The sequence below is a fragment of the Oryx dammah genome, unplaced genomic scaffold, assembly GCF_014754425.2.
Source record: "Oryx dammah isolate SB20612 unplaced genomic scaffold, SCBI_Odam_1.1 HiC_scaffold_4, whole genome shotgun sequence".
Taxonomy (NCBI): Eukaryota; Metazoa; Chordata; class Mammalia; order Artiodactyla; family Bovidae; genus Oryx; species Oryx dammah.
This window is the reverse complement of record NW_024070188.1, coordinates 67,215,933-67,243,854: the sequence shown is the minus strand read 5'-3', so window position 1 is coordinate 67,243,854 and position 27,922 is coordinate 67,215,933. Positions and strand designations below refer to the sequence as shown.

The 27,922-nt window shown below is 41.7% G+C and overlaps 1 protein-coding gene across 4 annotated transcripts in view; it reads left to right on the top strand.

Moving 5' to 3' along the window:
* The window catches only part of HIVEP2 (HIVEP zinc finger 2), a 216,907-nt gene extending 191,359 nt beyond the window's left edge, over positions 1-25,548 (top strand). For 3 of the 4 annotated variants that reach the window (XM_040238591.1, XM_040238592.1, XM_040238590.1), the window contains 5 exons: positions 1,935-2,089; positions 9,477-9,652; positions 14,154-14,255; positions 14,973-15,868; positions 23,073-25,548. In XM_040238591.1, coding sequence (XP_040094525.1) covers positions 1,935-2,089; positions 9,477-9,652; positions 14,154-14,255; positions 14,973-15,868; positions 23,073-23,900 — 2,157 coding nt within the window. In that variant the 3' untranslated portion in view covers positions 23,901-25,548. The remainder of the gene's footprint in view (positions 1-1,934; positions 2,090-9,476; positions 9,653-14,153; positions 14,256-14,972; positions 15,869-23,072) is intronic. The other variant, XM_040238593.1, reaches the window with a different exon arrangement.
* The last annotated feature ends 2,374 nt before the right edge of the window (positions 25,549-27,922 follow it).

Below are 27,922 nucleotides of genomic sequence, written 5' to 3'. Positions count from 1 at the left end.
TGAAATCCCACCACAGGGGCTAATTCCTTAGAGTTCCTCCCCCTTCCAAACGACCTGGGTTAGTGACCTAGGAAATCGACTTTTTGTTGATGTGAGGAATTCAGGAAATTGTGAAATGAGGACATAGAACAAGGAGTGAGCACTAGAGAGGAAAGGTCGGGAAGGTGTCAATTACAAATTGGTGCTTGCCAAGGGCATTTACCATCTGCCTCTGCGGAGATTGCATCTGAACCTGTGCTTCTGTAGCTGTTGACCTTCGACATGCCCTGAAGGGTATTCAGCGTAGAGAGTGAGACACTCTGTACTCCAGGGAATCTGGTGGAACAGGTCTTTAGACAGATATTTTTCAGGAACTGATTCCATGATTCCAGTCCTTGTTGTTCAGTCACTCAGTTGTGTCCAACTCTCTGCAACCCCATGGACTGCAGCACACCAGGCTTCCCTGACCTTCACTATCTCCTGGAGTTTGCTCAAACTTGTCCATTGAGTCAATGATGCTATCCAACCATCTCATCCTCTATCGCCCCCTTCTCCAGCCCTCAATCTTTCCTGGTATCAGAGTCTTTGCCAATGAGTAGTTTCCAATCCTTGCATCTCCTCATTCCTAGAAAAGTACTAAATCCCTTCATGGTGACATCAGCTCCTCGTGACTGGCAGAAATCCTTTTGTAAGAAGAGTGCTTCATGGCATTGAACTCCCCCTTCACCAAAATCTCATATGTTGACCTTCCCCCACTACCACTGGGGCTTCCCTGGTGTCTCAGACAGTAAAGAATCACCTGCATTGCAGGAGACCCGGGTTTGATCCCTGGGCCGAAGATCCCCTGGAGAAGGGAGTGGCAACCCACTCCTATATGCTTGCCTGGAGAATTCCGTGGACAAAGAAGCCTGGCGGGCTACAGTCCATGGGTTCACAAAGAGTCGGACACAACTGAGCAACTAACACACACATACACTAACTCTTTGGAGCAGTTTCTCAGGGCTATCTAAAGTGCTGTCTCCCGGGTTGCAGTCCTCAGTCAGTCAGTTCAGTAGCTCAGTCTCAGTCGTGTCCGACTCTTTGTGACCCCACGAATCGCAGCACACCAGGCCTCCCTGGCCATCACCAACTCCCGGAGTTCACTCAGACTCACGTCCATCGAGTCAGTGATGCCATCCAGCCATCTCATCCTCTGTCATCCCCTTCTCCTCCTGCCCCCAATCCCTCCCAGCATCAGAGTCTTTTCCAATGAGTCAACTCTTCCTCATTTTGCCTCAAATAAAACTCAACTCACAACTCTCATGTTATGCATCTTTTTTCAGTCGACAGAGGAAACTGCAGGATGTCAGAACTGAGCTCTGCCAACTTCTGGGGGAAGAGTTGGTCCCATTGACTATACTTTTTACTAAAATTTATTTTATGTTTATAATACATATGTATTTCTCTCAACTCATTTTCCCAAGGATTAGTGGGTTTGCTTCTGCATGAACAGTTATTGCCTTACGTGTAAAATTATAAAAATATTAATAAGGGCCATTTTGGAATTTATGCTAATAAAAAAGTAAATGGAGGATTTATAAATATAAAATATATAAAATGTACAGTATATTTCAGTTACCATTTCTCTTTAATAACTTTTGAGAATGTTCTTGAAATGCATAGAGATTGCTTGAATTGCTACTTCCAAAACACAGCACTTGTTTTTAACATTTTTGTTAGTGTTGCACGGTATTTGTGCTAATGGGGTCTTGTTTTTTAAAGAATGTTGAATTTATTCTGTAGAAACTGTCATTCTTTTCTGATTTTATCCCTATTGTCCCTTTTATGTAGCCACCCTATGGCCTTTTAGTATGGAATTTAGGCTAATTTTCAGAGACCATGATAGAGTGGAATATGTGGGCTTCCTCTATGTTTTAGGGAATGCATACAAAATGATTCTCTCTTTTTTCCTGCAGATGAAACCAGATGCATCCTTTTTATTTGGCAGCAAACTAGAAAGGAAACTAGTGGGAAGTATCTTAAAGGAAAGAGGGAAAGGAGATATTCATGGAGATAAGGATATTGGATCCAAGCAAACTGAGCCTATTCGAATTAAAATCTTTGAAGGAGGGTAAGGAAACATAAGTGCAAATGTCAACTATTCTATTAGACATCAGAGTTAATGGTCCTGAGTGTCTGTGTGGAAAATATCATACCTCCTCTGGTCCGAAGCATAAAGCAAATTCTTTTTGTATACACATTCTGAAGTCTGTTTGGTAACAGATAATGAGTTCATGCCCATGCTTTCATGACTTGCTTTTAATAAAAATGTCTTATTGTATATGGTTTGAACCTCTGCCTTAAATTTTCATACCTCTAATTTAAACTGCTGGACTTTTGATGTCACCTAAGTTTGTTCATTCTTTAGTATTATTTTTACAAGCACTTGTGTTATTAATGGACATATTTTTATTTTACATTACAAAAATGCAATCTTGCACACTCATATATGTACCTGGAAGCCAGTTGGTTTTATTGCTTTTATTATTACCTGAACTCCAGATATATGGGATTTCACCAGTTCCTGCACTACCCTCTTTCTCTTCCAGGACCCAAGCCAGAGCACCATCTTGCATGTTTCCCCAGCCTCCTCTGATCTGTGATAGTTTCTCTGTCTTTAGGAATTTCTGTTTAAGAATTCTGAGTTGCAGAAACTCAAATGATAAGGTTCAATGCCTTTGTTATCTATCTAGTTAAGAAAAATTACATGTGTGTGTAAGGTCAAGTTTTAGATTTTGATAGAAAAGTATCTTCAATCCAGTCTTATTGGAGAAGAAGACCAGATATTTGGTTTAATTTTTTTTTTTAATTTAAAGGACATTAACCACATTTGGGGATTGTGATGTAATTACCTTATCTCTACAACAGATCTATAATTTACAACTTTCCATGCCCATGAATTTATTCTAATTATATTTAAAGGACAAAATAATGTTATCTGTTTGACCCTAAATTAAATTGTTAGTTCAGTTCAGTTCAGTTCAGTTCAGTTCAGTCACTCGGTCGTGTCCGACTATTTGCGACCACATGAATTGCAGCACGCCAGGCCTCCCTGGCCATCACCAACTCCCAGAGTTCACTCAAACTCATGTCCATCGAGTTGGTGATGCCATCCAGCCATCTCATCCTCTGTCGTCCCCTCCTCCCAGGATCAGAGTCTTTTCCAATGAGTCAACTCTTCGCATGAGGTGGCCAAAGTATTGGAGTTTCAGCTTTAGCATCATTCCTTCCAATGAACACCCAGGACTGAGCTCCTTTAGAATGGACTGGTTGGATCTCCTCGCAGTTCAAGGGACTCTCAAGAGTCTTCTCCCAACACCACAGTTCAAAAGCATCAATTCTTCGGCGCTCAGTTTTCTTCACAGTCCAACTCTCACATCCATACATGATCACTGGAAAAACCATAGCCTTGACTAGACAGACCTTTGTTGGCAAAGTAATGTCTCTGCTCTTGAATATGCTATCTAGTTTGGTCATAACTTTTCTTCCAAGGAGTAAGTATCTTTTAATTTCATGGCTGCATTCACCATCTGCAGTGATTTTGGAGCCCCCCAAAATAAAGTCTGACACTGTTTCCACTGTTTCCCCATCTATTTCCCATGAAGTGATGGGACCAGATGCCATGATCTTCGTTTTCTGAATGTTGAGCTTTAAGCCAACTTTTTCACTCTCCTCTTTCACTTTCATCAAGGGGCTTTTTAGTTCCTCTTCACTTTCTGCTGTAAGGGTGGTGTCAGCTGCATATCTGAGGTTATTTCTCCCGGCAATCTTGATTCCAGCTTGTGCTTCTTCCAGCCCAGCATTTCTCATGATGTACTCTGCATAGAAGTTAAATAAGCAGGGTGACAATACACAGCCTTGACATACTCCTTTTCCTATTTGGAACCAGTCTGTTGTTCCATGTCCAGTTCTAACTGTTGCTTCCTGACCTGGATATAGGTTTCTCAAGAGGCAGGTCAGATGGTCTGGTATTCCCATTTTTTTTTCAGAATTTTCCACAGTTTATTGTGATCCACACAGTCAAAGGCTTTGGCATAGTCAGTAAAGCAGAAATAAATGTTTTTCTGGAACTCTCTTGCTTTTTCCATGATCCAGTGGATGTTGGCAATTTGATCTCTAGTTCCTCTGCCTTTTCTAAAACCAGCTCGAACATCTGGAAGTTCACAGTTCACGTATTGCTGAAGCCTGGCTTGGAGAATTTTGAGCATTACTTTACTAGCATGTGAGATGAGTGCAATTGTGTGGTAGTTTGAGCATTCTTTGGCATTGCCTTTCTTTGGAATTGGAATGAAAACTGATCTTTTCCAGTCCTATGGCCACTGCTGAGTTTTCCAAATTTGCTGGCATATTGAGTGCAGCGCTTTCACAGCATCATCTTTCAGGATTTGAAAGAGCTCAACTGGAATTCCATCACCTCCACTAGCTTTGTTCATAGTGATGCTTTCTAAGGCCCACTTGACTTTACATTCCAGAATGTCTGGCTCTAGGTGAGTGATCACACCATCGTGATTATCTGGGTCATGAAGATCTTTTTTGTACAATTCTGTGAATTCTTGCCACCTCTTCTTAATATCTTCTGCTTCTGTTAGGTCCATACCATTTCTGTCCTTTATCGAGCCCATCTTTGCATGAAATGTTCCCTTGGTATCTCTAATTTTCTTGAAGAGATCTCTAGTCTTTCCCATTCTGTTCTTTTCCTCTATTTCTTTGCACTGATTGCTGAGGAAGGCTTTCTTATCTCTCCCTGCTATTCTTTGGAACTCTGCATTCAGATGCTTATATCTTTCCTTTTCTCCTTTGCTTTTTGCTTCTTTTCTTTTCATAGCTATTTGTAAGGCCTCCCCAGACAGCCATTTTGCTTTTTTGCATTTCTTTTCCATGGGGATGGTCTTGATCCCTGTCTCCTGTACAGTGTCACGAACCTCCATCCATAGTTCATCAGGCACTCTATCTACCAGATCTAGTCCCTTAAATGTATTTCTCACTTCCACTGTATACTCATAAGGGATTTGATTTAGGTTATACCTGAATGGTCTAGTGGTTTTCCCTAATTTCTTCAATTTAAGTCTGAATTTGGCAATAAGGAGTTCATGATCTGAGCCACAGTCAGCTCCCGGTCTTGTTTTTGCTGACTGTATAGAGCTTCTCCATCTTTGGCTGCAAAGAATATAATCAATCTGATTTCAGTGTTGACCCTCTGGTGATGTCCATGTGTAGAGTCTTCTCTTGTGTTGTTGGAAGAGGGTGTTTGCTATGACCAGTGCGTTCTCTTGGCAAAACTCTATTAGCCTTTGCCCTGCTTCATTCTGTATTCCAAGGCCAAATTTTCCTGTTACCCCAGGTGTTTCTTGACTTTCTACTTTTGCATTCCAGTCCCCTATAATGAAAAGGACATCTTTTTTTGGGTGTTAGTTCTAAAAGGTCTTGTAGGTCCTGATAGAACTGTTCAACTTCAGCTTCTTCAGCATTACTGGTTGGTGCATAGGCTTGGATTACTGTGATATTGAATGGTTTGCCTTGGAAACAAACAGAGATCATTCTGTTGTTTTTGAGATTGCATCCAAGTATTTTGGACTCTTGTTGACCATGATGTCTACTCCATTTCTTCTAAGGGACTCCTGCCCGCAGTAGTAGATATAATGGTCATCTGAGTTAAATTCACCCATTCCAGTCCATTTTAGTTCGCTGATTCCTAGAATGTCAACGTTCACTCTTGTCTTCTCTTGTTTGACCACTTCCAATTTGCCTTGATTCATGGACCTGACATTCCAGGTTCCTATGCAATATTGCTCTTTACAGCATCGGACCTTGCTCCTATCACCAGTCACATCCACAACTGGGTATTGTTTTTGCTTTGGCTCCATCCCTTCATTCTTTCTGGAGTTATTTCTCCACTGATCTCCAGTAGCATATTGGGCACCTACTGATCTGGGGAGTTCCTCTTTCAGTATCCTATCATTTTGCCTTTTCCTACTGTTCATGGGGTTCTCAAGGCAAGAATACTGAAGTGGTTTGCTATTCCTTTCTCCAGTGGACCACATCCTGTCAGACCTCTCCACCATGACCCGGCCATCTTGAGTGGCCCCACATGGCATGGCTTAGTTTCATTGAGTTAGACAAGGCTGTGGTCTGTGTGATCAGATTGACTAGTTTTCTGTGATTATGGTTTCAGTGTGTCTGCCCCCTGATGCCCTCTCGTAACACCTACCACCTTACTTGGGTTTCTCTTACCTTGGACGAGGGGCATCTCCTCACGGCTGTGCCTCCTGACCTTGAACATGGAGTAGCTCCTCTCAGCCCTCCTCTGCCCGCACAGCCGCAGCTCCTTGGACGGGGGTTGCTCCTCCCGGCCGCCGCCCCTGACCTGGGGCGTGGGGTAGCTCCTCTCAGCCACTCCTACACCGTCAGCCTGGCGCTCCCGGCCACCGCCCGCCTGGCGCTCCCGGCCGCCGCCCCTGTTCTCGGGCGTGGGGTAGCTCCTTCCGGCCGCTGCCCCTGACTTCTGGCATGGGGTAGCTCCGCTCGGCCACGCTTCTGCGCAGTCCGTCACAGCCGGCATTGGTAATAGAAGATATCAGTTTCTCACATAGATTTACCATTTGGAGATAGATTATGGAAGCTGGTTCCCTCATAGGGTTGGCCCCCTTTGGGTGGATGCCTGAGTATTGTCACCGCTGAAACCACAGTTGTTTGTCATCATGAAGCTTGTCTCAGTATTTTTTGACATTCCTCATCTTTTAACACAAACAAGAGAAACAGAGATAATATCTTTCCTCAGAGCCCAAGAAGTTCCTGTGACTGAGTCAACCCTTGTGTCCAGCAGTCTTCTTCAGAGCAGTGCACTTGTGCTAGATAAGTGAGACCCTCACAGGTCTGCATGCTTTGGGAAGCTCATCGCCACTAACAAAAGATGCAAATGAAAAGCATATGTGAACATTTTATTACCGTGTTTTGATGATCCAAAAGGATTGTGCCAATATTTCATTTCCTCTTCCTTTCATTGTCTCTTTACGGGCTATATCTCATTCATTCCTTAATCTGTGATCCAACTTCTGCCTGGTGGTGACCAGTTGTTTATTCCAAGAAATGTGTTAAAACCTCTTAGATTGCCATTGCAAAGTGATGACTTCCAAAAAAAAAAAAAAATTACTGACCAAATTTTTAAGTGTATGTGTTTCCTATATTGTCTAATTCATAGACCTAGTAATTTCATTGCTGTTGTTGTTTAGTTGCTAAGTCATGTCCAGCTCTTTGTGACCCCATGGACTGTAGCCCACCAGGCTCCTCTGTCCATGGGATTTCTTAGACAAGGATACTAGAGTAGGTTGCCATATTTTTTCAAAAATCCATTAATTCTTGTATCAAGTAGATTTATGGGTCTGTAAAACTTTTGAAGGGTAAATATTTTATTTGTACAGATTTTTCTAATACATTTATATTTTATACAGAACTTAATTTTCATTCTGGAAGCAAGTTAATCAGCTAAGGAATTTAAAATAGTATTTGAAAATAAAATGCGTTTTCCATCAAGTACAATGATGTACCACAGGAAGCTTGAAGTACCCTTCCCTGGAGAAGAATTGCTGTCTATGAAATTATTTGTTTTGTTCTGTAGTCCTTAGGTAGTTTCATCCAGTTTGGGGCAGAGAATATTGGTATTAAAAGGTGACATATTGTGCAACTTTAGGTTCCTTTCTGCTTTATTACAAAGACAATGAGATAAAAGATAAAGTTCAAAATAGTTTTGAAGAAAAATTTGACTTTGGAAATTCTTTGTAAAAGGGGAAAGATTTAAAGGACTAAAAAGTACATTAAATTGACTATTCATATTTTTGATACTACTTAATTCTCACCTGGATTGGTACTGACTGAAAAACAGATAATGTTAAGATCAAATAGTATCCATAGCAGAGTTGATAGGATAGATTTTCTATCTTAAAAATCCTTCAATGGTTTGGACGAATGAAAGTGAATTTGCTTTTATTCCTGATGATGGATTAGCTGGAACAAAATAGAGAAGTTTGCAATGCTCTTAGAATATTTAAAAACAAACAAAAGAAAAAAAAAAGACTAAATCTAAGGCCTTTAAGTCAGCACACACTGAGTTAGGGTGTTTGTAGGTCACTTTACCTTTGGAAGTTATAAAAAGAATCCTCAAAAGAAATATCTTTGGTAGTAGACCCATAATTCTAGCCTGAGATTTAAGAGATAATGATATTTACTGGGTTATTCAGTAGAATGCTGCTATACGCTATGATGGGTCATGTTTCCTTAAATTCTGAGCAAAATGTGACCGATGGTGATCACTGGGTAGGTTTCTTCCATGGATTATAACAGTGAATACCTAAGACTTTGTTCATCTTACTGATTTAATTAAATTGGATGACCTCAGACATCCTTTCAAACCTCTCTATAAACCCTTCCAGAAACAAAGACAAATTTGATTGAAAAATAGAATCTCTAGTTTTCATTATATAACAGTACCTTCCAGAAGCCGCTTGAAATTTAGACTTCACTTCAGTACAGAATTACGGTCCTTGGGAAGAACAGATCAAATCTGTAGGCAACAGTTGGTGAGCTCGGCTCAGCCTGTGTAAGCTAGAAATTTCTGACTCTCGTGCCAGGATTGTAAAAATAGAGTAGAAACTTGCAGTGAAGAATTCTATAATCAGTTATATTTATTCTAGCAATTTAGAGGGGTATATGTGTTGTGAATGCACATCTTAGATGATGTAATGTTAACAAGTGATATGTGATGATTTAAGTATGCTAGTATAACTTTTTGGATGTTTCTTGGTATCCAAATCTGGAAGCAGTAAGGCGCACAGTGCTGCAACTCTTTGTGGCTTATGTAAGCCCATTTGAACTTCTATACAGAGTCCATATAGTAACATTTCATGGAAGAGCCAACTCCATTTTGAATTCCACATAGAAAAAAAATTCCCTTTTATTTACAATGCCAAATCTGTTACCAAGTTCTTCCAGGTACTGCATAGATTTCACTGGATCTGTAGAAATAAAGTTGAATAATTGTAAAAGACCCATCTAAAATTTTGTCTTGCAAGTGATTAGCTTTTGATTTTATATATATAACATGTATTTGGAAACATGTTAGTATTTGGAATCATGTAAACTATTTGGAGGGAGAAGGCAATGGCACCCTACTCCAGTACTCTTGCCTGGAAAATCCCATGGACAGAGGAGCTAGTAGGCTGCAGTCCATGGGGTCGCTAAGAGTGGGATACGACTGAGCAACTTCACTTTCACTTTTCACTTTCATGCATTGGAGAAGGAAATGGCAACCCACTCCAGTGTTCTTGCCTGGAGAATCCCAGGGATGGGGGAGCCTGGTGGGCTGCCATCTGTGGGGTCACACAGAGTCGGACACGACTGAAGCAACTTAGCAGCAGCAGCAGCAAAGTATTTGGAAACACACTGGATTTTCCCTTTTTTAACAGATATAAATCAAATGAAGACTATGTATATGTCAGAGGACGTGGACGTGGAAAGTACATTTGTGAAGAATGTGGGATTCGCTGTAAGAAACCGAGCATGCTCAAAAAGCATATCCGCACGCACACTGATGTCCGGCCTTATGTATGCAAGTTATGTAACTTCGCCTTCAAAACAAAAGGTACCGGTCTGATTTTTTTTTTTAAGAAGGAAAACTTTTTTCAATGGTTGTTCCAGATTCTAAATACCATTTTATAACTGTCATAGACAATTAGATGGTTTTCTTTGTGAAAATGTGACACTCATGAAATGTGTTTTCTTCCTGTAAGTGGTCTGAAGATGTATGAGACAGTGAGGCTCCTTTTATGACTGAAGTAAGAGCTATAGACTTAGGTCCAGGCTAGTAGTCTCGAAGGAAGTGGCTAAGAATTGCCTGCATAGGTATTACTTCTTGTTGGAAATGTTATGTGATCTAGAGAATCTTTGCACCAGTATTGAAATTCTGCAGGGAGACAACCCATTCTGGGGCATTAGAAAAGCAAGGCAGCAGCTGGAAAGAAAACATGTGCCCGTGGTCAGTTTCAAGATTATTAATAATGTAGAAACCCACAGAGTCCCGGGTGGGCCCCTCCATCCACACTTGCATTAATTATGTATAGAAATTTGATCGGTTGTGTTCTGTGTATTTATGAGCTCAGAGACAATTTCTTACTCTCAGGCCACAGCTATTAATCTCATAAAACTAAGACTTGCCTTGAAATGATATTCTGTCTTTAAAAAATAAGTCTGTTTTTAACAGATAGTCTTACCTGAAAATATTTTATAAAAAAAATGTTGCTACAGTCATATTTCTATCATTTTGTAAAATTATGAAAATGTTCATAAACCTAGTGTTTTCAGAATACAAATAGTTGTGGAATAGAGGTGATTTGACTTCTATAGAAGTATATTTTACTACTTACTGTCAAAGTATGCAGGAGGCGTGGGTTCAATCCCCAGATCAGGAAGACCTCCTGGAGGAGGAAATGGTATCCCGCTTCAGTATTCCTGCCAGGAAAATCCCATGGACAGAGAAGCCTAGTGGGCTACAGTCCATGGGGTTGCAGAGCCAGACATGACTGAGCATACACACACATGAGGAAGTACTAATGGAACCCTATAGACACCCCACCACTAACCTTACACAAACATTTTCTGATGTTTTAACTTTAATTTGCATACTAATTAATCTGCTCCACTACCCATCAAGAAAAATAAATATCAAATATAACTATCTTTGGCAGGGAAATGTGTACCTACTTTCTTTTATACCCCAGATCCAAACTTGTCTTTATTGGTTTGTCAGAAATGTAAATGTGTTGCCTCTGAGCATATCTGTTTTTTCTTTAATAAAAAGATATTTATATTACAATTATGCCTCTTTGAAGCCACAAAAAGGGGGAGGGAATGTTCATTTGCATTTCAAAGGAGATAAATATGAGGTCCTTTAAATACCATCCACTTTTGCACAATCAAGCCTTTTATGTAGAACTTCAGTAAGAGACTCCCTGGGACATAAAAATATATAAACTTTGGTTTTAAGAAATAAAGCTGATCCACCGGTCATTACAACTGATATTTCTTGGGCGTGTGAGTTGACTGGGTACAGCCTCCTGAAACTGTCTCTGAAGAAATGTCACATGGCTAGATATTTCTATCATGTTAAATTTGGCTCTGAGCCATTGTCTTGGAGTTTTAGCAGAAAATAATTTATTCTTGATCATTTTCGGAGTTTCCTTGTCACCCTTTGGAAAAGTATAAATGTCTTAGGATCTTGAAAAGAGTAAATCATCCTGGGAAACCCCTCGCCAGTGTTCACTTCCAGCCAGCTGCCTCTTGTCATATCATCTGAGTACAGAATCAGAGTGCTCTTACAGGACTGGTACCTCCTCTTTGCCTGTGTCACTTCTCCAGATACCCTTTCCTGCCATCTTGCTGCTTTCTCTTTGCTGTAATTCTTCAGACATTCAAGACTTCAATAAGCCAAAGTCAGGGCAGGGTCATTTCTGAGCCAGATTTCTAACTATAAACCTACCCTGAGGATGAGAGCCCAAAGCCTGAGTGCTTACTTGAAACAGGAAGAAAGAAAAATATAAGAGAAGAAACACATAAACGATCTAAATAAACTATCTTGACTTAACTAACTTCCACATCTATCCACATACACAGATTATGTGCACCCTTACAGAAGCAGATGGTTTCCATTAATTTACAAATTTTTAAATTCTTGATAATCATGTGCTGTGCTTAGTTGCGTCCAACTCTTTGTGACCCCGTGGACTGTAGCCCGCCAGACTCCTTTGTCCATGGGGATTCTTCAGGCAAGAATACTGGAGTGAGGTGCCATGCCCTCCTCCGAGGGATCTTCCCAACCCAGGTCTTCCCCATACAGGCGGATTCTTTACCATCTGAGCCACCAGGGAAGCCCAAGAATACTGGAGTGGGTAACCTATCCCTTCTCCAGGAGAACCTCCCTACCCAGGAATCGAACCAGGTTCTCCTCCATTGCAAATGGATTCTTAACCAGCTGAACTACCAGGGAAGCTCATGATAATTTGTCTATAAGAATTTTTGAGATCTTTAGAAAAATTAGAGGTATAATTTTTTGTTACATAAGAGCAATATGGGCCAGGAAATATTTCCATGTTTGGAGTTACAAAAATAGCGCATTAAATTTGTAGGTATATAAGCAATAAGCCACATGTTAAGGATTCCCTGGTGGCTCAGATGGTAAAGAGTTTGCCTGAAATGTGGAAGACCCGAGTTCAATCCTTGGGGTCAGGAAAATTCCCTGGAGAAGGAAATGGCAACCCACTCCAGTATTCTTGGCTGGAAAATCCCATGGACAGAGGAGCCTGGGGGGCTATAGTCCATAGCGTTGCAAAGAGTTGGACACAACTAAGCGACTTCACTTTCCCTAATTAAAAAATAAAGTAATATAAATAAAATAATAAACAACAGTGCCCCAGTTTAGAGTTGTGGCTCATACATTACATTAATAGTAAGCCAAAAACTCCTGCAAGAGGAACAAACTATTTTAGCAGGCCAGAGTTTCTGCCTGCATTCAGTGAGCCTAATCTTAAAGCATTTGCTGTTATGTGACTAAAGCAGTGTCAAAGAACAAAGATAATATGGCCCTTACAGCTGAATTAGTTCCTGAATTTCTTTTGATTAGTTATATATATGATGTGGAATGGGCTTTCCGGGTAGCTCAGCTGGTAAAGACTCTGCCTATAATGCAGGAGACCCCAGTTTGATTCCTGGGTCAGGAAGTTGCCCTGGAGAAGGGATAGGCTACACACTCCAGTGTTTTGGGGCTTCCCTGGTGGCTCAGATTGTAAAGAATTCACCTGCAATGTGGAAGATCTGGGTTTAATCCCTGGTTTGGGAAGACCCCCTGGAGGAGAACATGGCACCCCACTCCAATATTTTTGCCTGGGAAATCCCATGAACAGAGGAGCTTGGAGGGCTGCAATCCATGGGGTCACAAAGAGTCGAATGCAACTTAGCAACTGAGCACGCATACATAGAAACTCACATACATACATAATTAGGTACATGTATAATTATACAATCAGCCCTCCTTATCTATGAACTCTGAACCTACAGATACAGAGGGCATCATACTATACCATTTATACTCTACATAGGGACAGTTATATATAACTATCTGTGTATGGAAGATGCAAGAGTTTGTGCTTATGCTATGTCGCTTCAGTCGTGTTTGACTCTGCGACCCAATGGACTGTAGCCCACCAGGCTCCTCTGTTCATGGGATCTTCCAGGCAAAAATATTGGTGTCGGTTGCCATTTCCTACTCCAGGGGATCTTCCCCACTCAGGGATCAAACCCCAGTCTGTTATGCCTCCTGCACTGGCAGGCATGTTCTTTATCACTAGCAACCTGGGAAGCCTATGTCACCATCATAATACATTCTTTGTTCTTAGAACAGTGGGAGTTTCAAGGTAAATAAGAAAGGAATTTTGCTGCTCTGGAACTTTAGAAGTTGCTGTCATAAACTCTGTTGATATATGTCAGATGGATAGAAGCTAAATACTAAGATTAATGTGCCCAATATGTAGTTAGCTAAGTATTTGTCTGGATCTTTGAATTCATTTACAGGATTGGCCCCAACATCAGTTTGCGTTTATTTTTTCTTCTGACAAATGAGCATCCTGCCAGTTTAATCTATATCCGATTGACGACAGAAGGTCTGGGGTCCAGGGACTATGTTGATTACAATAGTTTATTCTAAAATTGCTCAGAGATGTGTGACCCAGCTTGTGTCACCCTGTTTATGTGGAGCCCAAGAAGGCAGACCCAACTGGGCCAAAGGTATTAGATCCTCTCTCAGCCAGAAAACTCTGGGATTCTCAGTCAGACTTGAGTCTACACTTGAAATAATATGAGCCTAGACTTCCACAACTCTGGAACAAAGACAGCCTGAGACTGGGCTGAAGCTGTCGGGGGTTCATATCTTCAGAAGCCAAATTGTTCCTCTTAAGTTTGAGGCAAGGAGCAGGGGGTAGAAACAAATTTGTGTTATCTCAAGTTAGTTCATTTCACACTGAATTTTGCAGCAGTCATCATATTTTGGTAACCAATTAATTGCTCTTCTTTTTTTTTTTGGCTGTATTTTCTAGGAAACCTAACGAAGCATATGAAATCTAAAGCACACATGAAGAAATGCCTGGAGTTGGGGGTCTCAATGACATCAGTCGATGATACCGAAACCGAGGAAGCAGGTATTCACACTTTAGTTGACTGACCTCTTTACTGTGCATGCTGGAGCTTTGTGGCCAAGGTGGTAAAACAAATATAGGTATTAAAAAAAAAAACAAAACTGATCACGTTTCAGTTTACTAAATACTAAACATAGAAGAGAAATCTGACACATTGAATTGCTTGAGACCTAGTGAAAAGAAATGCATTTCAGTTTTGGCTGAAGAAGTAGAAATGCCTTACTGTGAAAATAATTTTATCATTATTAGAATAGAACCATAAAGCAAATCTAATTGCACTTAATTTGTAATGGTGATTTAAATCTTATGATGATACTTTTTGGGAAATTTGAAAAGCATTTTAATGTCTTATTTTTTTTGAGGAAATCTAGTAGAAAAAAAATGTCCATCAATAACCTCAGTAGAAAATCTGGGGATCAGCTGGACCTCCTGACTTGTAGAGACAGGTTCTTGCTTTTCTTTTTCCTCTAATATCATCATTAGCAACATTACGTTTTCTATGAGTGGTGTGATGCCTGAGCTAAAAGTTCTTACTCTGGAGGCCATGTAAGAACCAGTCAGCGTCACAGAGGTAAGTGCTCATGGTATAGGCGTTCAGAGACGACCGTCGCTAGGGGCTGGAGGATTGAGGAAAGCTTTTGCAAAGAGATGGCATCTGAATGAGCTTCTAACCTTCTTGTTTGAATCTTGATGTTCACTGTGTGTGTTCAATTGCTTCAGAAACGATGGAAGATTTGCACAAGGCAAGTGAGAAGCACAGCATGTCCAGCATTTCAACCGATCATCAGTTCTCAGATGCTGAAGAATCGGACGGTGAAGATGGAGATGATAATGACGATGACGACGAAGACGATGATGACTTCGATGACCAAGGAGATCTGACACCAAAAACAAGATCAAGAAGCACCAGTCCCCAGCCTCCTCGATTCTCCTCCTTGCCTGTGAACGTTGGCGCTGTGCCCCACGGGGTTCCTTCCGATAGCTCCCTGGGGCATTCTTCATTGATCAGCTATTTGGTTACCTTGCCAAGTATTCAGGTTACTCAGCTGATGACACCAAGTGACTCATGTGAAGATACTCAGATGACAGAATACCAGAGGTTATTCCAGAGCAAAAGTACAGACTCAGAACCAGACAAAGACAGGCTAGACATCCCCAGTTGTATGGATGAAGACTGCATGCTGTCTTCAGAGCCGGGCTCCTCCCCACGGGACTTCTCACCCTCCAGCCGCCATTCCTCACCAGGATATGATTCTTCGCCCTGTCGAGATAATTCACCAAAGAGGTGTCTGATACCCAAAGGGGATTTGTCACCCAGAAGACATTTGTCGCCTAGGAGAGATCTGTCACCCATGCGACATCTTTCACCGAGAAAGGAAGCCGCCTTGAGAAGAGAGATGTCACAGAGAGATGTTTCGCCAAGAAGGCATCTGTCCCCAAGGAGGCCAGTGTCACCTGGGAAAGAAATCCTGGCCAGGAGGGACCTCTCTCCCAGAAGAGAGAGAAGATACATGACCACCATAAGAGCACCATCTCCCAGAAGGGCTTTATACCACAACCCACCATTGTCCATGGGGCAGTATTTGCAAGCAGAGCCAATTGTATTGGGGCCTCCTGTAAGTATCCTTAGTTTTCTCTTTCTAATATAGAAGCCCAAACTCATTGGAGCCTCTCGATGACACACTGGTGTGAAATTTATTATGACATGGGTGTCTCTCGTGGGGAGGAGTGAACTTGGTTACTGAAAATAGCAGAAAGGCATTTTTATCACATGCTATTGTCAATCATATGGCTATGGCATTACCCCAAGTGTAGCATTGCATCAGAGAAGAGCATTTCAATCTGGTAATGACAGGTGAGACCTTTCTGAATGCTTTCTAAGCTTAGCTCATTATAGGCAGGAGTTGAAACCTTGGCATGAGTGGAAAAGGTAAAAAGTCTTTGGAATGACATGACTGCCTAGACAGACACTCTGAGGGATATTTAGGTATCATTTATCAAACTCTCTACCAGGTGAAAATTCTGATTTGGGCATTAGCATTGACTTTCAATCAAAAAAAAATTTAAATAAACTAATTACTTTGCTGATAGTGAGTGGATGTGTGAAACCAGTACGGGACCAGGAGAGGGGAGAATGAACCCTGTGGTATAAATGAAAGGCATGAACATGCATGCTTTCTTGCTGGTCCCACCACCTCCTGTTACCGAGAGCCCTTGTTCAATGATACTGTAAGCTCACAGAGTGGGCAGTTGGAAGAGGTAAGGGAGAAAGCATCAGAGGAGATTTCTGTGGATGCCCTCATTATAGATTAAGATAACAACAGTAGCAGTCATGAATGAAATGTGGGCAGTAGGGCTTAATGCACATCCATAGAAGAGGATCAGCCCTGCCTCACTTCACCAACATGATAGATCTTGATGTCTTTTTCAACATGTGTAAAATTAAAAAAAGAAAAAAGAAAGAAGCAGGCACCTAGCATACCTAGTGTAAACAGAGGAAGGATACCTTTGGAGTTTGGCTGCTTTAAATGTGCTTTTTGTTTCCTGGGCTCGATTCGTGGCCATTCTCTCTTTGCTCTGGATTTCCATCATGTGGGTCGTCACTGCCCTTCACAGCCAAAGGAAGCACTACCAGCTATCAGCTCTGCTGTCTTATCATGGCCCTAGTGGTCAGCTTCCCCTCTCTCATCATCTTTTCACCATCCTGAATTAGATGCTTAGATTCCCACTTTTGAGCTTTAGGAAAACACTGCTGCATTCTACTCCTCAGCCCCCAAGACCCTCTGTTTACAAGCCTGCCACCAGCATAGTCTTCAGGGTGCAAAGACTGTAGAAACATGCATAGCAATCAAGACATAACTTAGCTGCTGATAAATTAGCCAACTAAGAAAAAGAGGGGCATTTCCACAGGTTTTTGTGTCTTAGTGATACCAAGTAGAAAGGAGGGCTCTTCTGAAGTTCATGCTATTGCAGGATAGATAGAGAAATCCCTTTCATACCAGAATACCACATCTGGGGTAGGAAATGCTTTTTCTGGTATTTGTTGTTCAGTATTTGTTGTGCTGGTATTTGTTGGTCTTCCCTGGTGGCTCAGACAGTAAAGCGTCTGCTTGCAGTGCAGGAGACCTGGGTTCGATCCCTGTGTTGGGAAGATCCCCTGGAGAAGGAAATGGCAACCCACTCCAGTACTCTTGCCTGGAAAATTTCATGGACTGAGGAGCCTGGTGGGCTACAGTCCATGGGATCACAAAGAGTCGGACACGACTGAGCAACTTCAGTTTCAGTTCAGTTCACTCACTAAGTCATGTCTGACTCTTTGTGACCCCATGGATTGCAGCACACCAGGCTTCCCTGACCTTCACTATCTCCAGAGTTTGCTCAGATTCATGTCCATTGAGTCAATGATGGCCATCTCATCCTCTGTCATCCCCTTCTCCTCCTGTCCTTAGCTGTTCCCAGCATCAGGGTCTTTTCCAGTGAGTCAGCCCTTCGAAACAGGTGGCCAAAGGATTGGAGCTTCGGCTTCAGCATCAGTCTTTCCAGTGAATATTCAGGGTTGATTTCATTGACTGGTTTGATCTCCTTGCTGTCCAAGGGACTCTCAAGAGTCTTCTCAGGCACCACAATTCAAAAGCATCAGTTCTTTGGCACTTGGCCTTCTTTATGGTTCACCTTTCACATCATCTGTACATGACTACTTGAGAAACCATAGATTTGAGTAGATGAACCTTTGTTGGCAAAGTAATGTCTCTGCTTTTTAATAATCTGTCTAGGTTTGTCATAGCTTTTCTTCCAAGGAGCAAGCATCTTTTAATTTCATGACTGCAGTCACCATCCATGGTGATTTTGGAGCCCAGGAAAATAAAGTCTGTCACTGTTGCCATTTTTTCCCCATCTATTTGCCATGAAGTGATGGGACTGGATGCCATTTCCTTACTTTTCTGAATGTTGAGTATTAAGCCAGCTTTTTCACTCTCCTCTTTCACCTTCATCAAGAGGCTCTTTAGTTCCTCTTTGCTTTCTGTCATTAAGGTGGTATCATGTGCATATTTGAGGCTGGTGATATTTCTCCTGGCAATCTTGATTCCAGCCTGTGATTCATCCAGCTTGGCATTTCACATGATGTACTCTGCATATAAGTTAAATAAGCAGAGTGATAATTACAGCCTTGATGTACTCCTTTCCCAATTTAAACAAGTCCATTGTTCCATGTCCGGTTCTAACTGTTGCTTCTTAATCTGCATACAGATTTCTCAGGAGGCAGGTAACGTGGCCTGGTACTCCCATCTCTTGAAGAATTGTCCACAGTTTGTTGTCATCCACACAGTCAAGGCTTTAGCATAGTCAATGAAGCAGAAGTAGATGTTTTTCTGGAATTCCCTTGTTTTTTCTGTGCTCAAACGAGTTGGCAGTTTGATTTCTGGTTAGACCCAATGGTGCTGTGGAGTGTGTGAGCTGAGGCTCCCCCATTCTAACTGGCCTAGTGGGTCAAGACTGTGATATTTGGGAGATATTGGAGTATATCCAGTCATCTGTAGGCATAAAAAATAATGCTTTGGTGCCAACATAGTACTGTTATTAAAAAATAGTAGCAACTCACAGTCACTTTGGGCAAAGTAAGCAAAGAAGTGGACTTAAAGACTTCATCTAATTTTTGGATCTCTGCCCAGAAAGTTGTTGTTGAAAAGTGACTGGTTTTATTAGTGATTGAATTTGTATATTTTTTAAATACCAGTTCACCTGGATATTTAATAAAATTGTTGAACTTTACCATTTATAAAGCCCAAGTGTTGAGTTTTTGCTCTATTACCCAGTTTAATTCTCTATAGACAGTTCTTAACATGCTACTTTGCTCATGTGATAGGAAAGAATAGCCCTTGGAATCCTTCCTAAAGCAGGGACGCTTGGTCTCAGACGCTTCCCATTTGATGCTTTAGCACTCTGTTTTTGAGGGGCAGCAGAGAATTTTCATCTTTCTATGATGTATGGACACGGTTCTCATTGTGAAAAAGAATCAGTGATCCTTTAAGGAGTATTTCTCCTGATTGCTGTAGTAGATGAGTACTTCCCTCTCTCTGAAGAATGTATGTTGTTTTTCTTCAGTCACTAAGTCATGTCCAGCTCTCTGCGACCCCATGGATTGCAGCATGCCAGGTTTCCCTGTCCTTCACTGTCTCTTAGAGTTTGCTCAAACTCTCACGTTCATTGACCAGATGATGCTATCCAGCCATCTTATGTATGAACATATTAAATTGGAGTAACCCTAAAGATCATTATCTTTGATGGAAATTCTGTTAGCAATACCCATGGTTTAACATTTATCAAGCACTCACAGGGCAGTGACTCTGGCATTGAAAGGACCTCATAGCCAAGCATGGCACACTCATTATCTGGTTCAGCCTGTAGTGGTAGGTTCCAGGGAGCAAGTTTGGAGGAGATGATATGCAGTCACTGAGATTCTAGAATCCTGCTATTTCTGCTCTACTGTCCTCTGGTTAGTTTTAATTTTAAAATAGATGATAGGTAGGTAGGTAAGTAGGTAGGTAGATGGATGGATAGATAAAGAGAAAAGGAAAGAAGAAATAAAGAGAGGGAAGAAAGGATAGAGGGAAGAAGGACAGAAGGAAGAAAGGAAGGAAGAGAGAAAAGAGTCTTTTATTCATTCATTCAGTAAATACTTTTTGAGGGTTTAATCATATGTGGTTCAATGACGATGACAGAAAAGTTGTATGGTTTCTGGCCTCATCCTTTTTAAACAAGAATTGTTCCTTTTCCATTTTTAAAGTTTTGGTAGATAAATAGCAAGGAGACAAAGAGTGTGTGTCCTGGTCCTCAGTGCAGAGCGTCCGTGAACCCTGTCTAGTACAAGTGCTATGATTTGGTTCCATCCTTTGCTCTCTGTGTGGTCTTGGGCAAGTCACTTAACCTCTTGGTCAGTTTTTTCATCTGTTTGTGGCAGCCAGGGAGGTGGGCCAAGTAGACTTCTGTCCTTGAAAGAACTTATCATTCAGCTGTAAGGAATGCAGTGAGCTAACAGCCTCCTGATGTTCGAACCTTCAGGATAGACCTCCATTTTCAAGCCAAGGCCACATTCTCCCTTGCAGCCTCTATCGGTGGCTGAGCCTGGATGAGTTCCAGGTGACCCCCTGCTTCCTCTCCCTGTTACTGTCACATGCTTTATATCCCCGCTCCCTCGTCACCAACCCCAGCCGGAACTCCTGTACCTCTACCTCCTTCTTATCCTTTGCTTCCAGAGGACCTGCTGACACTGTTGAAAAGATGAGTTGGGGTAAATATCTGGTACATAGGATACAGATAGATATACACACACATATGCATACACAACCCACACAGGCATTCATTATTCATATTTCCTTGTCAAGATTTTTAAGTAAGATGGGAGTTTATTCATATTAAAATGTAAGGCTCAAATTGTAAAACAAGATAAGGTTGCAAATGGAGTAAAACTTAGAGTAGAAAAATCTTTTGGAGAGTTATTTGGAGGGTGAAGAAGGGGAGAGTCTGACGACAAAGAATATGTGAAAGGCTTGGCAGTATTTGGAGCCATGGAAGTGGTTACGTGATAGGAATTGTACAGTTGCTTCTGTGGTTGTAATCATTTAATGTCTGGTCAGTAAGAGTCTGAATATAACACTTGTATTCTTAACACAAAATTCTATTGGCTTTTGAACAGATTGAATACATCCTATTTTTAGAGGACACTTCATCACTTGCTTTGTTGGACTTGAGTCAGAGATCTTATGAAATAGGGCAGCTCTGTCTTTGGCTGCCTCACAAACCCCCATTCTGATTAGGTATATACCATAGACATCACAAAATAGCAACCAAAGGCAAGATGGAAAAAGAGCCAAGCTATGTTTTATTTCAAACTTTACATCTGTGATCATTGTGATCCAAAGAAGAGTCATTTGGTTACATTCACAGGTGGTTATTGTAGGCATTATGATCTCCACCTTACCTAGTGTTGGATGAAGTAAACATGCCTTTTTTAAACCAGAGCAAATAAATACAAGAGGGATTTTTTAGTCGTATTTACTGATTTCTTTCTCCTACCATAGAATTCTCCCCTTACCTAGCTTATGAGGTCCTTAGCTTATGAGGATTGATGTCTACATGATTTCTCCTGCACTTTCAGCAGAAGTCATTTGTTTCTGGCTTGAATAAGGTGAAGCCTAGAACAGGGTAAGGGCCAAGAATGGTACAGAGTAGCAGAAACAGTGGATAATTTATCATTCCTAACCTGGTCTCACAATCTAATTAGAACTGAATCATTAATGGTATAGAGCACACCTTGCATTTTTGACCTGAAACATTCTTGGAATGATGGCACAGTGGTAAAGAATCTGCCTGTAATGCAGGAGACAGAGGTTCAATCCCTGGGTTGGGAAGATCCTCTGGAGAAGGAAATGGCAACCCACGCTAGTATTCTTGCCTAGAAAATCCCATGGACAGAGGAGCCTAGCGGGCTAAAGTCCATGGGGTTGCAAAGAGTCAGACATGACTGAGTGACTGACCATGCACGCCTTAAAAGGATGAATCTCGGTTAATTGAAGTTTTGTCATCTCATTTAATGGAGAAGGCAATGGCACCCCACTCCAGTACTCTTGCTTGGAAAATCCCATGAACAGAGGAGCCTGGTGGGCTGCAGTCCATAGGATCACGAAGAGTCGGACACGACTGAGCAACTTCACTTTCACTTTTCACTCTCATGCATTGGAGAAGGAAATAGCAACCCACTCTAGTGTTCTTGCCTGGAGAATCCCAGGGACAGAAGAGCCTGGTAGGCTGCCATCTCTGGGGTCACACAGAGTCGGACACGACTGATGTGACTTAGCAGCTTAGCAGCAGCATCTCATTTAAACCTGATAATCTCACAGTTAGGGTAGGTTTTGCTATAGAAACAATTATACAAAATGGGTTCTCCGTTTTCAGGACTGGGACCATGAAATCTGGATTTCTGGCCCCAAACTTTAAATGTCCTAATTTATTAATTGCCAAGAAGATTTTTAAGTGGGAATAATAACATAGAAGATTAAAATACAGTCATTTCTGGTTCCCAGCCACATAGTCGAATACAAATTATAACTATTTGAAATACTTAACATTAACTACTTTGATGCATAGTTTCCATACAAAATCTGGCCTTGAATCACAGTTTGATGGAGATGCTGGTGCTGATCTTCTGCCTCGATGCCTCGAGCCGAAATCTATTTCTTTAGAGCAGTGTCTTGCACGTTGGAGGGACCAGTTTGTGTATCACCACCGTTTTGTCATCTGTTCTGTAGAAGACTAAAAAAGAAAAAAAAAAGAGAGTTAATTTTCAAGCTTGTCACTCCATTTATATTCATCAACACTTAAGAAAAATATTAAAAATCTGCCCAGTATATAAACAGATGGTAATCGTTTAACTTTCTTTTGGATTTAAAAACTTGTTATTAGTGTTTTTTGGCTCAGTAAAGTTTTTCTGGTAATTATGCGTTATTTTCTTTTCATTCCGTCTTACAAAAAAAAAAAACCGGAGCTGGACCGTGTCTCTGTACCTAGTGGAAAACACACTGCAGGTTTTATCACATTGCTGTTTAACAACAAAAGCAACTTTCGCAGACCTACCTGCTGCAGTCAAGAATCCTAAAAGACTGCGGAGCAAACCTCTTTTGTCTTGAGAAATCAGAGTGATAGAAAGATTAGGGAGTCTTCACGTGTTTTGAAGGAATGAGTGAGTGAGTGAATGAATGAATGAAAGTTTGACCTAAACGTGAAGCACACTGGGTCCTAAGTGTTGTCTCTGTTTTCCCAAAGCAGAATTTAAGAAGAGGATTACCTCAGGTTCCTTACTTCAGTCTCTATGGAGACCAAGAAGGTGCTTATGAACATCCAAGCTCCAGCCTTTTCCCTGAGGGTCCTAATGACTATGTCTTCAGTCATCTTCCACTCCACTCTCAGCAACAAGTGAGAGCTCCTATCCCTATGGTGCCAGTTGGTGGGATCCAAATGGTTCACTCCATACCGCCGGCCCTTTCCGGTTTACACCCTCCACCCACATTGCCTCTGCCAATGGAGGGCTCCGAGGAGAAGAGGGGAGCCTCAGGGGACTCCTTCGCCAAGGATCCCTACGCAGTTTCGAAGCAGCACGGAAAGCGGTCGCCTTACGCTACCCAGTCATCTGGTCCACCTAGCACGCCCTCCTCTCCGCGGATCCTGATGAAACAGAGCACTTCAGAAGACAGCCTGAATGCCACAGAGCGGGAACAGGAGGAAAACATACAGACTTGCACAAAAGCCATCGCCTCCCTCCGGATTGCCACAGAAGAGGCCGCTCTGCTTGGGGCAGATCAGTCTGCTCGGGGGCAGGCGCCTCATCAGAAACCCTTGGAAAGTGCACAGGCTAGCATTAGACACTTTAGTGGACCTGAGCCAGGTCAGCCCTGTACCTCAGCTACCCACCCTGACTTGCATGATGGCGAAAAGGACAATTTTGGTACATCCCAGACTGCGTTCGCCCACTCCACGTTTTACAGCAAGAGTTGTCTGGATGACCAACAGTCGGGCTTTCAAGACAGCAAGGAATTACCTTCAAGCACAGAGGCAGGCAAGGAACCGGCTTCAGAAAAGAGTCAACTACATTGATCTAAGATGCATGGAGACTTTCATTTCCACATTTCCCCATTTGTTTTTGTTTTTCTAGAAATAGAGGTAATCAAGTTTATAGCATGCCTGTCCTAAGTTACTGGTAGTTTGCTATTATATATACTTTTGTTATATCAGAAGAATTAGGTAAAGTAACAAGTCATCATGAGCCTGACCAAAACAAAATTTGAAATTAACCTATTGGGTCTGGTACTTTTAAAATTGTACAGATGTTTGTGCCTTTTCTTTACTTTGCTTATATTCTTATAAGCATTTTTTAGCAGTAATTTGTACATATTTTAGAATTTGTGTATCTGCTTTGTAATAAATGTAATTTCTTTCCTTTTTTGGACACTTGGATCTAAATGATGTAAAGCAAAACAGCATCAATATATATGTGAGGTTGCACTAAAACATATTTTTATATGATTAAAACTGAACAGCTTTTATGTACAGCTCTGATTCTGTAATACTAATATTTATTTACTTTGTTTCATAAATTGTACATTTTTTCTTAATGTTGTGGATTGCTTTTCTATGTGAAGCATGGGGTTTACTGTTGCGTAACTAGAACAAAAAATGTATATTGTAAACAAGATATTTAAACTAGAGTATCTTATTCTGCACTTATGCATTAGTTAAAAAAAAAGATAAAGGATGTATCAGTCAGTTCTTAACTCTTGTAAATTTTTTTGTCTCTTGTTTGCTGGATTGACTATAACTTAAGTGCTGATTGTGATTTTAAACTGATAGTACCGTAAAGCATTAAAGTAAACAATGTGCTATTGTGAGTTTTTTCAAAGCTTTATAAATCAGTTATAAATAATATTAAAAGTATTTGGTCTTATGTGAACATGTTGATCTATATACTCAACTAAAAATATGGGAAAACATTCCGCCCCATGTAAATATGTACAAGTGCATCACTGGTACAATTTTATGTAACTCAGTTGGACACTAGGTTGCCACAGACCTATGCTAGGGTGTCTTTAAAAATTAAAGTGACAAAGCACATGGGACTGTGTTGAGCTTGGTTATCGGCCGGCCCGGTGGCTTGGCAGGCAGTGCTGTGCGCTGCCCGTGGAGAAGACCTGGGCTTAGCAATCTCCTTGGTTCTTGCTGCACGAGATGGTGACTGGAACTAAGGCTACTACAGAGGGGTCGCGCTTGGACTGAGAGGTGGGTGTGGAAGCGGGGAAGGGCGTGGAGACCTGCTCCTCAGCCTTTCCTGTCCGCCAGTCTGCACGGTAACAGGGTTGACATCAGCTCTGGGGGAAGCCACTTGACCCTACTGCAGAAGGGAAGAGTGTCAGACCCCTGGCTATCTCAGGGGGAATGGAAAAGAAGCTTACCAGGGAAGAGAACTCGTGGGAGGATGCTGTCTTTTGTATATAACATTCAGAATGGGCTTTGGTTAGCGTTGACGATGGGCAGAGCCTTTGTTTGTAGGTTCCGAAGAGTGGAAGGAAGGGAAGGGGTACAACACATGGGCACACACAAACACGTGTGTGCACACACACACACACACACAATCTGGGTTATCTTTGTGCTATATAGTGGATTATAATTCTGTGAAACCAAGTTTGTATATTGAATTACATTAAGGAGTGTTCTTTAAAAAGAGAAATAAATATACGATTACATGCTTGAGGTGTCTAGTTTTTATGTGTTGTTTGACATTTTGATTTCCCAATTTTGTTGCTGGAGAAATGTTGATGCTACCAACATGCCATCTGTGCTTTTCACTCCTAGGTTCTGCTCATCCCAGGCTGCGCAGAGTACGAATGCCTTGAACAAGTGAGAAGGCAGTCGTTGGCTTCAGCATGTCACCTGATTAGAACAGAGAGTGGTCAGCACAGTGCGAGTTCTAGAAATGGAGTCCTTAGAACCTGGACATGGGAATGGGTGTCTGAAAAGAGTCACGAGGAAATCAAATCATCATTTCCCCTCTGCTTCCCTCTCAGCATGCATACATGTCTGAAATTCTACTACCCGGGAAACCTCCTGATTTTTGCTGAAATGACTGAAGGTAAAAACTAACTGAAACCAATACACTATAAAATATCCACAAATCGCAGTTCCTTTATTACAAAAGAGTAGAATCTTCTAAATAATGGAAGTAGCTCATTAAAGGTCAAAATCTATGGGTATTTCCATTCCAGAAATCTCAAATTGGTGGATTTACAACTTACCTATGATGTTTTATGAGCCAGGCTGTCTCTTTAAAACTATGTTTTACAAAGGTGATTTAAAGGCCACCACGACCAGCCTAATATCCATCTCTCGCAGAGAAGAATCCTTGAAACATTTAATTGCAGAGGGTGATTTGTGTGATTTACTCCTCACTGGTGTGTGTGTGTGTGTGTGTCTGTGTGTCTGTGTGTGTGTGTGTGTGATCCCAGGTCAAATCAAATGCTCTGCTTCTTTCTCTGATTCATTGCATGTATTCACTTGCTCATAAAACAGTTTTTGAATGCCTACTATGAACTGGGTGCTATAATGCACATTTGTGGTGGATAAGAGTATTCCTGCCATCAAGGAGACCAAATAAAGAAAAGATGATATGTGAGTAAATGTGTGCAGTATGCTATTAATGCTAAAATAATGGTACATTTGATGTATTTTGCAATCACAAAGGAGCAACCACCCTGCTGAGAATGGAAGGAGGGATGGAGCAGGCTTCTTTGCAGAGGTGGTCCTGGAGCATTACCAACCAGGGTTCTTGGCCTTCTTAATAGAAATTGGTGAGTTCAGACAAGAAATCCTGGCCAGGTTTCATTGGGGACGCCTACTGCAGCACAGAGGAGTGAGAAGAACCAACAGGTGCCTTTGCTTGTCCGCTTGCTTAGGGGGGAGCAAGCTGTTCCCTTGTACGAGGTGAGGGTGGGTATGGGTCCAGGGGTCAGGCTGGAGTGGTAGCTTAGTTGGTTTTCCCACCCCGTCCGTGGTCATGTGTAGAGGGTATGCCCAGTACTCTGCTTTGGCTCCCGACTCCCTGCTCTTGTCCCAGCTCTTCAGAGGTGGCCGTTGGGCTTCTTGGTCTTTTTGCACCTTGTTCTCCATAATTTGTCCCAACTGTCTGCGCAGTTATTTTTAGTCCTTTATAACTTCATTGTATTTCGCAGCTCAAGGAGACGTTTGTTTAGGTGCAAGCACTGGAGCAAACAGTCCCGGGTCCCAGGTCTCATGCTAACAATTTTCTGACTTAGTCCATAGATAAACTTCATCATGGACACTGGGACACTGTTCTGTGTGCTGGGTGCACGGTACTACACAAAACACAGCAGGTCCTTGCCTTCGTGGAGTTTACATTCCCGTAGAGGTGGGGATAGAAATAAAGTGGAAAGCAGCATATGAGATAATCGCGATCATGTTGCGTAAGACTGAATGGAGGAAAAGCCAAATGTAGCTGGCTGCCTGGGTCTATGACAGGGTGGATGTAGTTAAGCTGGAAAAGCAGGTCAAAACCCAAGATCCTAATCCAGCCCAAGGAGCTCAGATCTGGCCCTGAAAGCAAGGAGGAGTGGAGGCAAGGGAAGATTGAAGCAAGAAAGTGGCCTTGCCATTGTTCGTGTCATTGTTATTTAGAAATATCAATGTGGCAGCAAGGAAAATAATCAAGTTGAGAGGGAGTGGAGGCAGGGAGACCAGTTGGGAGAATTATGAAGTCATGTCGTTTCCATGGAAATAGGGCAGCAACAATCCAAACAGTGGGATTGACCTCCAGACAATGGCCAGACAATGACTCCAGACAGTGGGGTCATGGAGGTGGAAGGGACAGTTTTGCTTAATGAAAAGGAGTTGATCATAACTAGTGACTGATTCAGTGTCGGGGGAGAGAGAGATGGAGGACCTAACCAGAGTTTTAACCAGGGCAGTGGAAAGAGGTAGTCTTGTTAACCAAGAAAAGGCCTGGATTTATACTATATTTGGAGACGCAGGTAAGGAAATGAGCTTCCCACTTCAGTTCATAAGGAATGTGATCTCAAGAAAGGCCCAAACTGGAGGCTGATTTGTCCCTT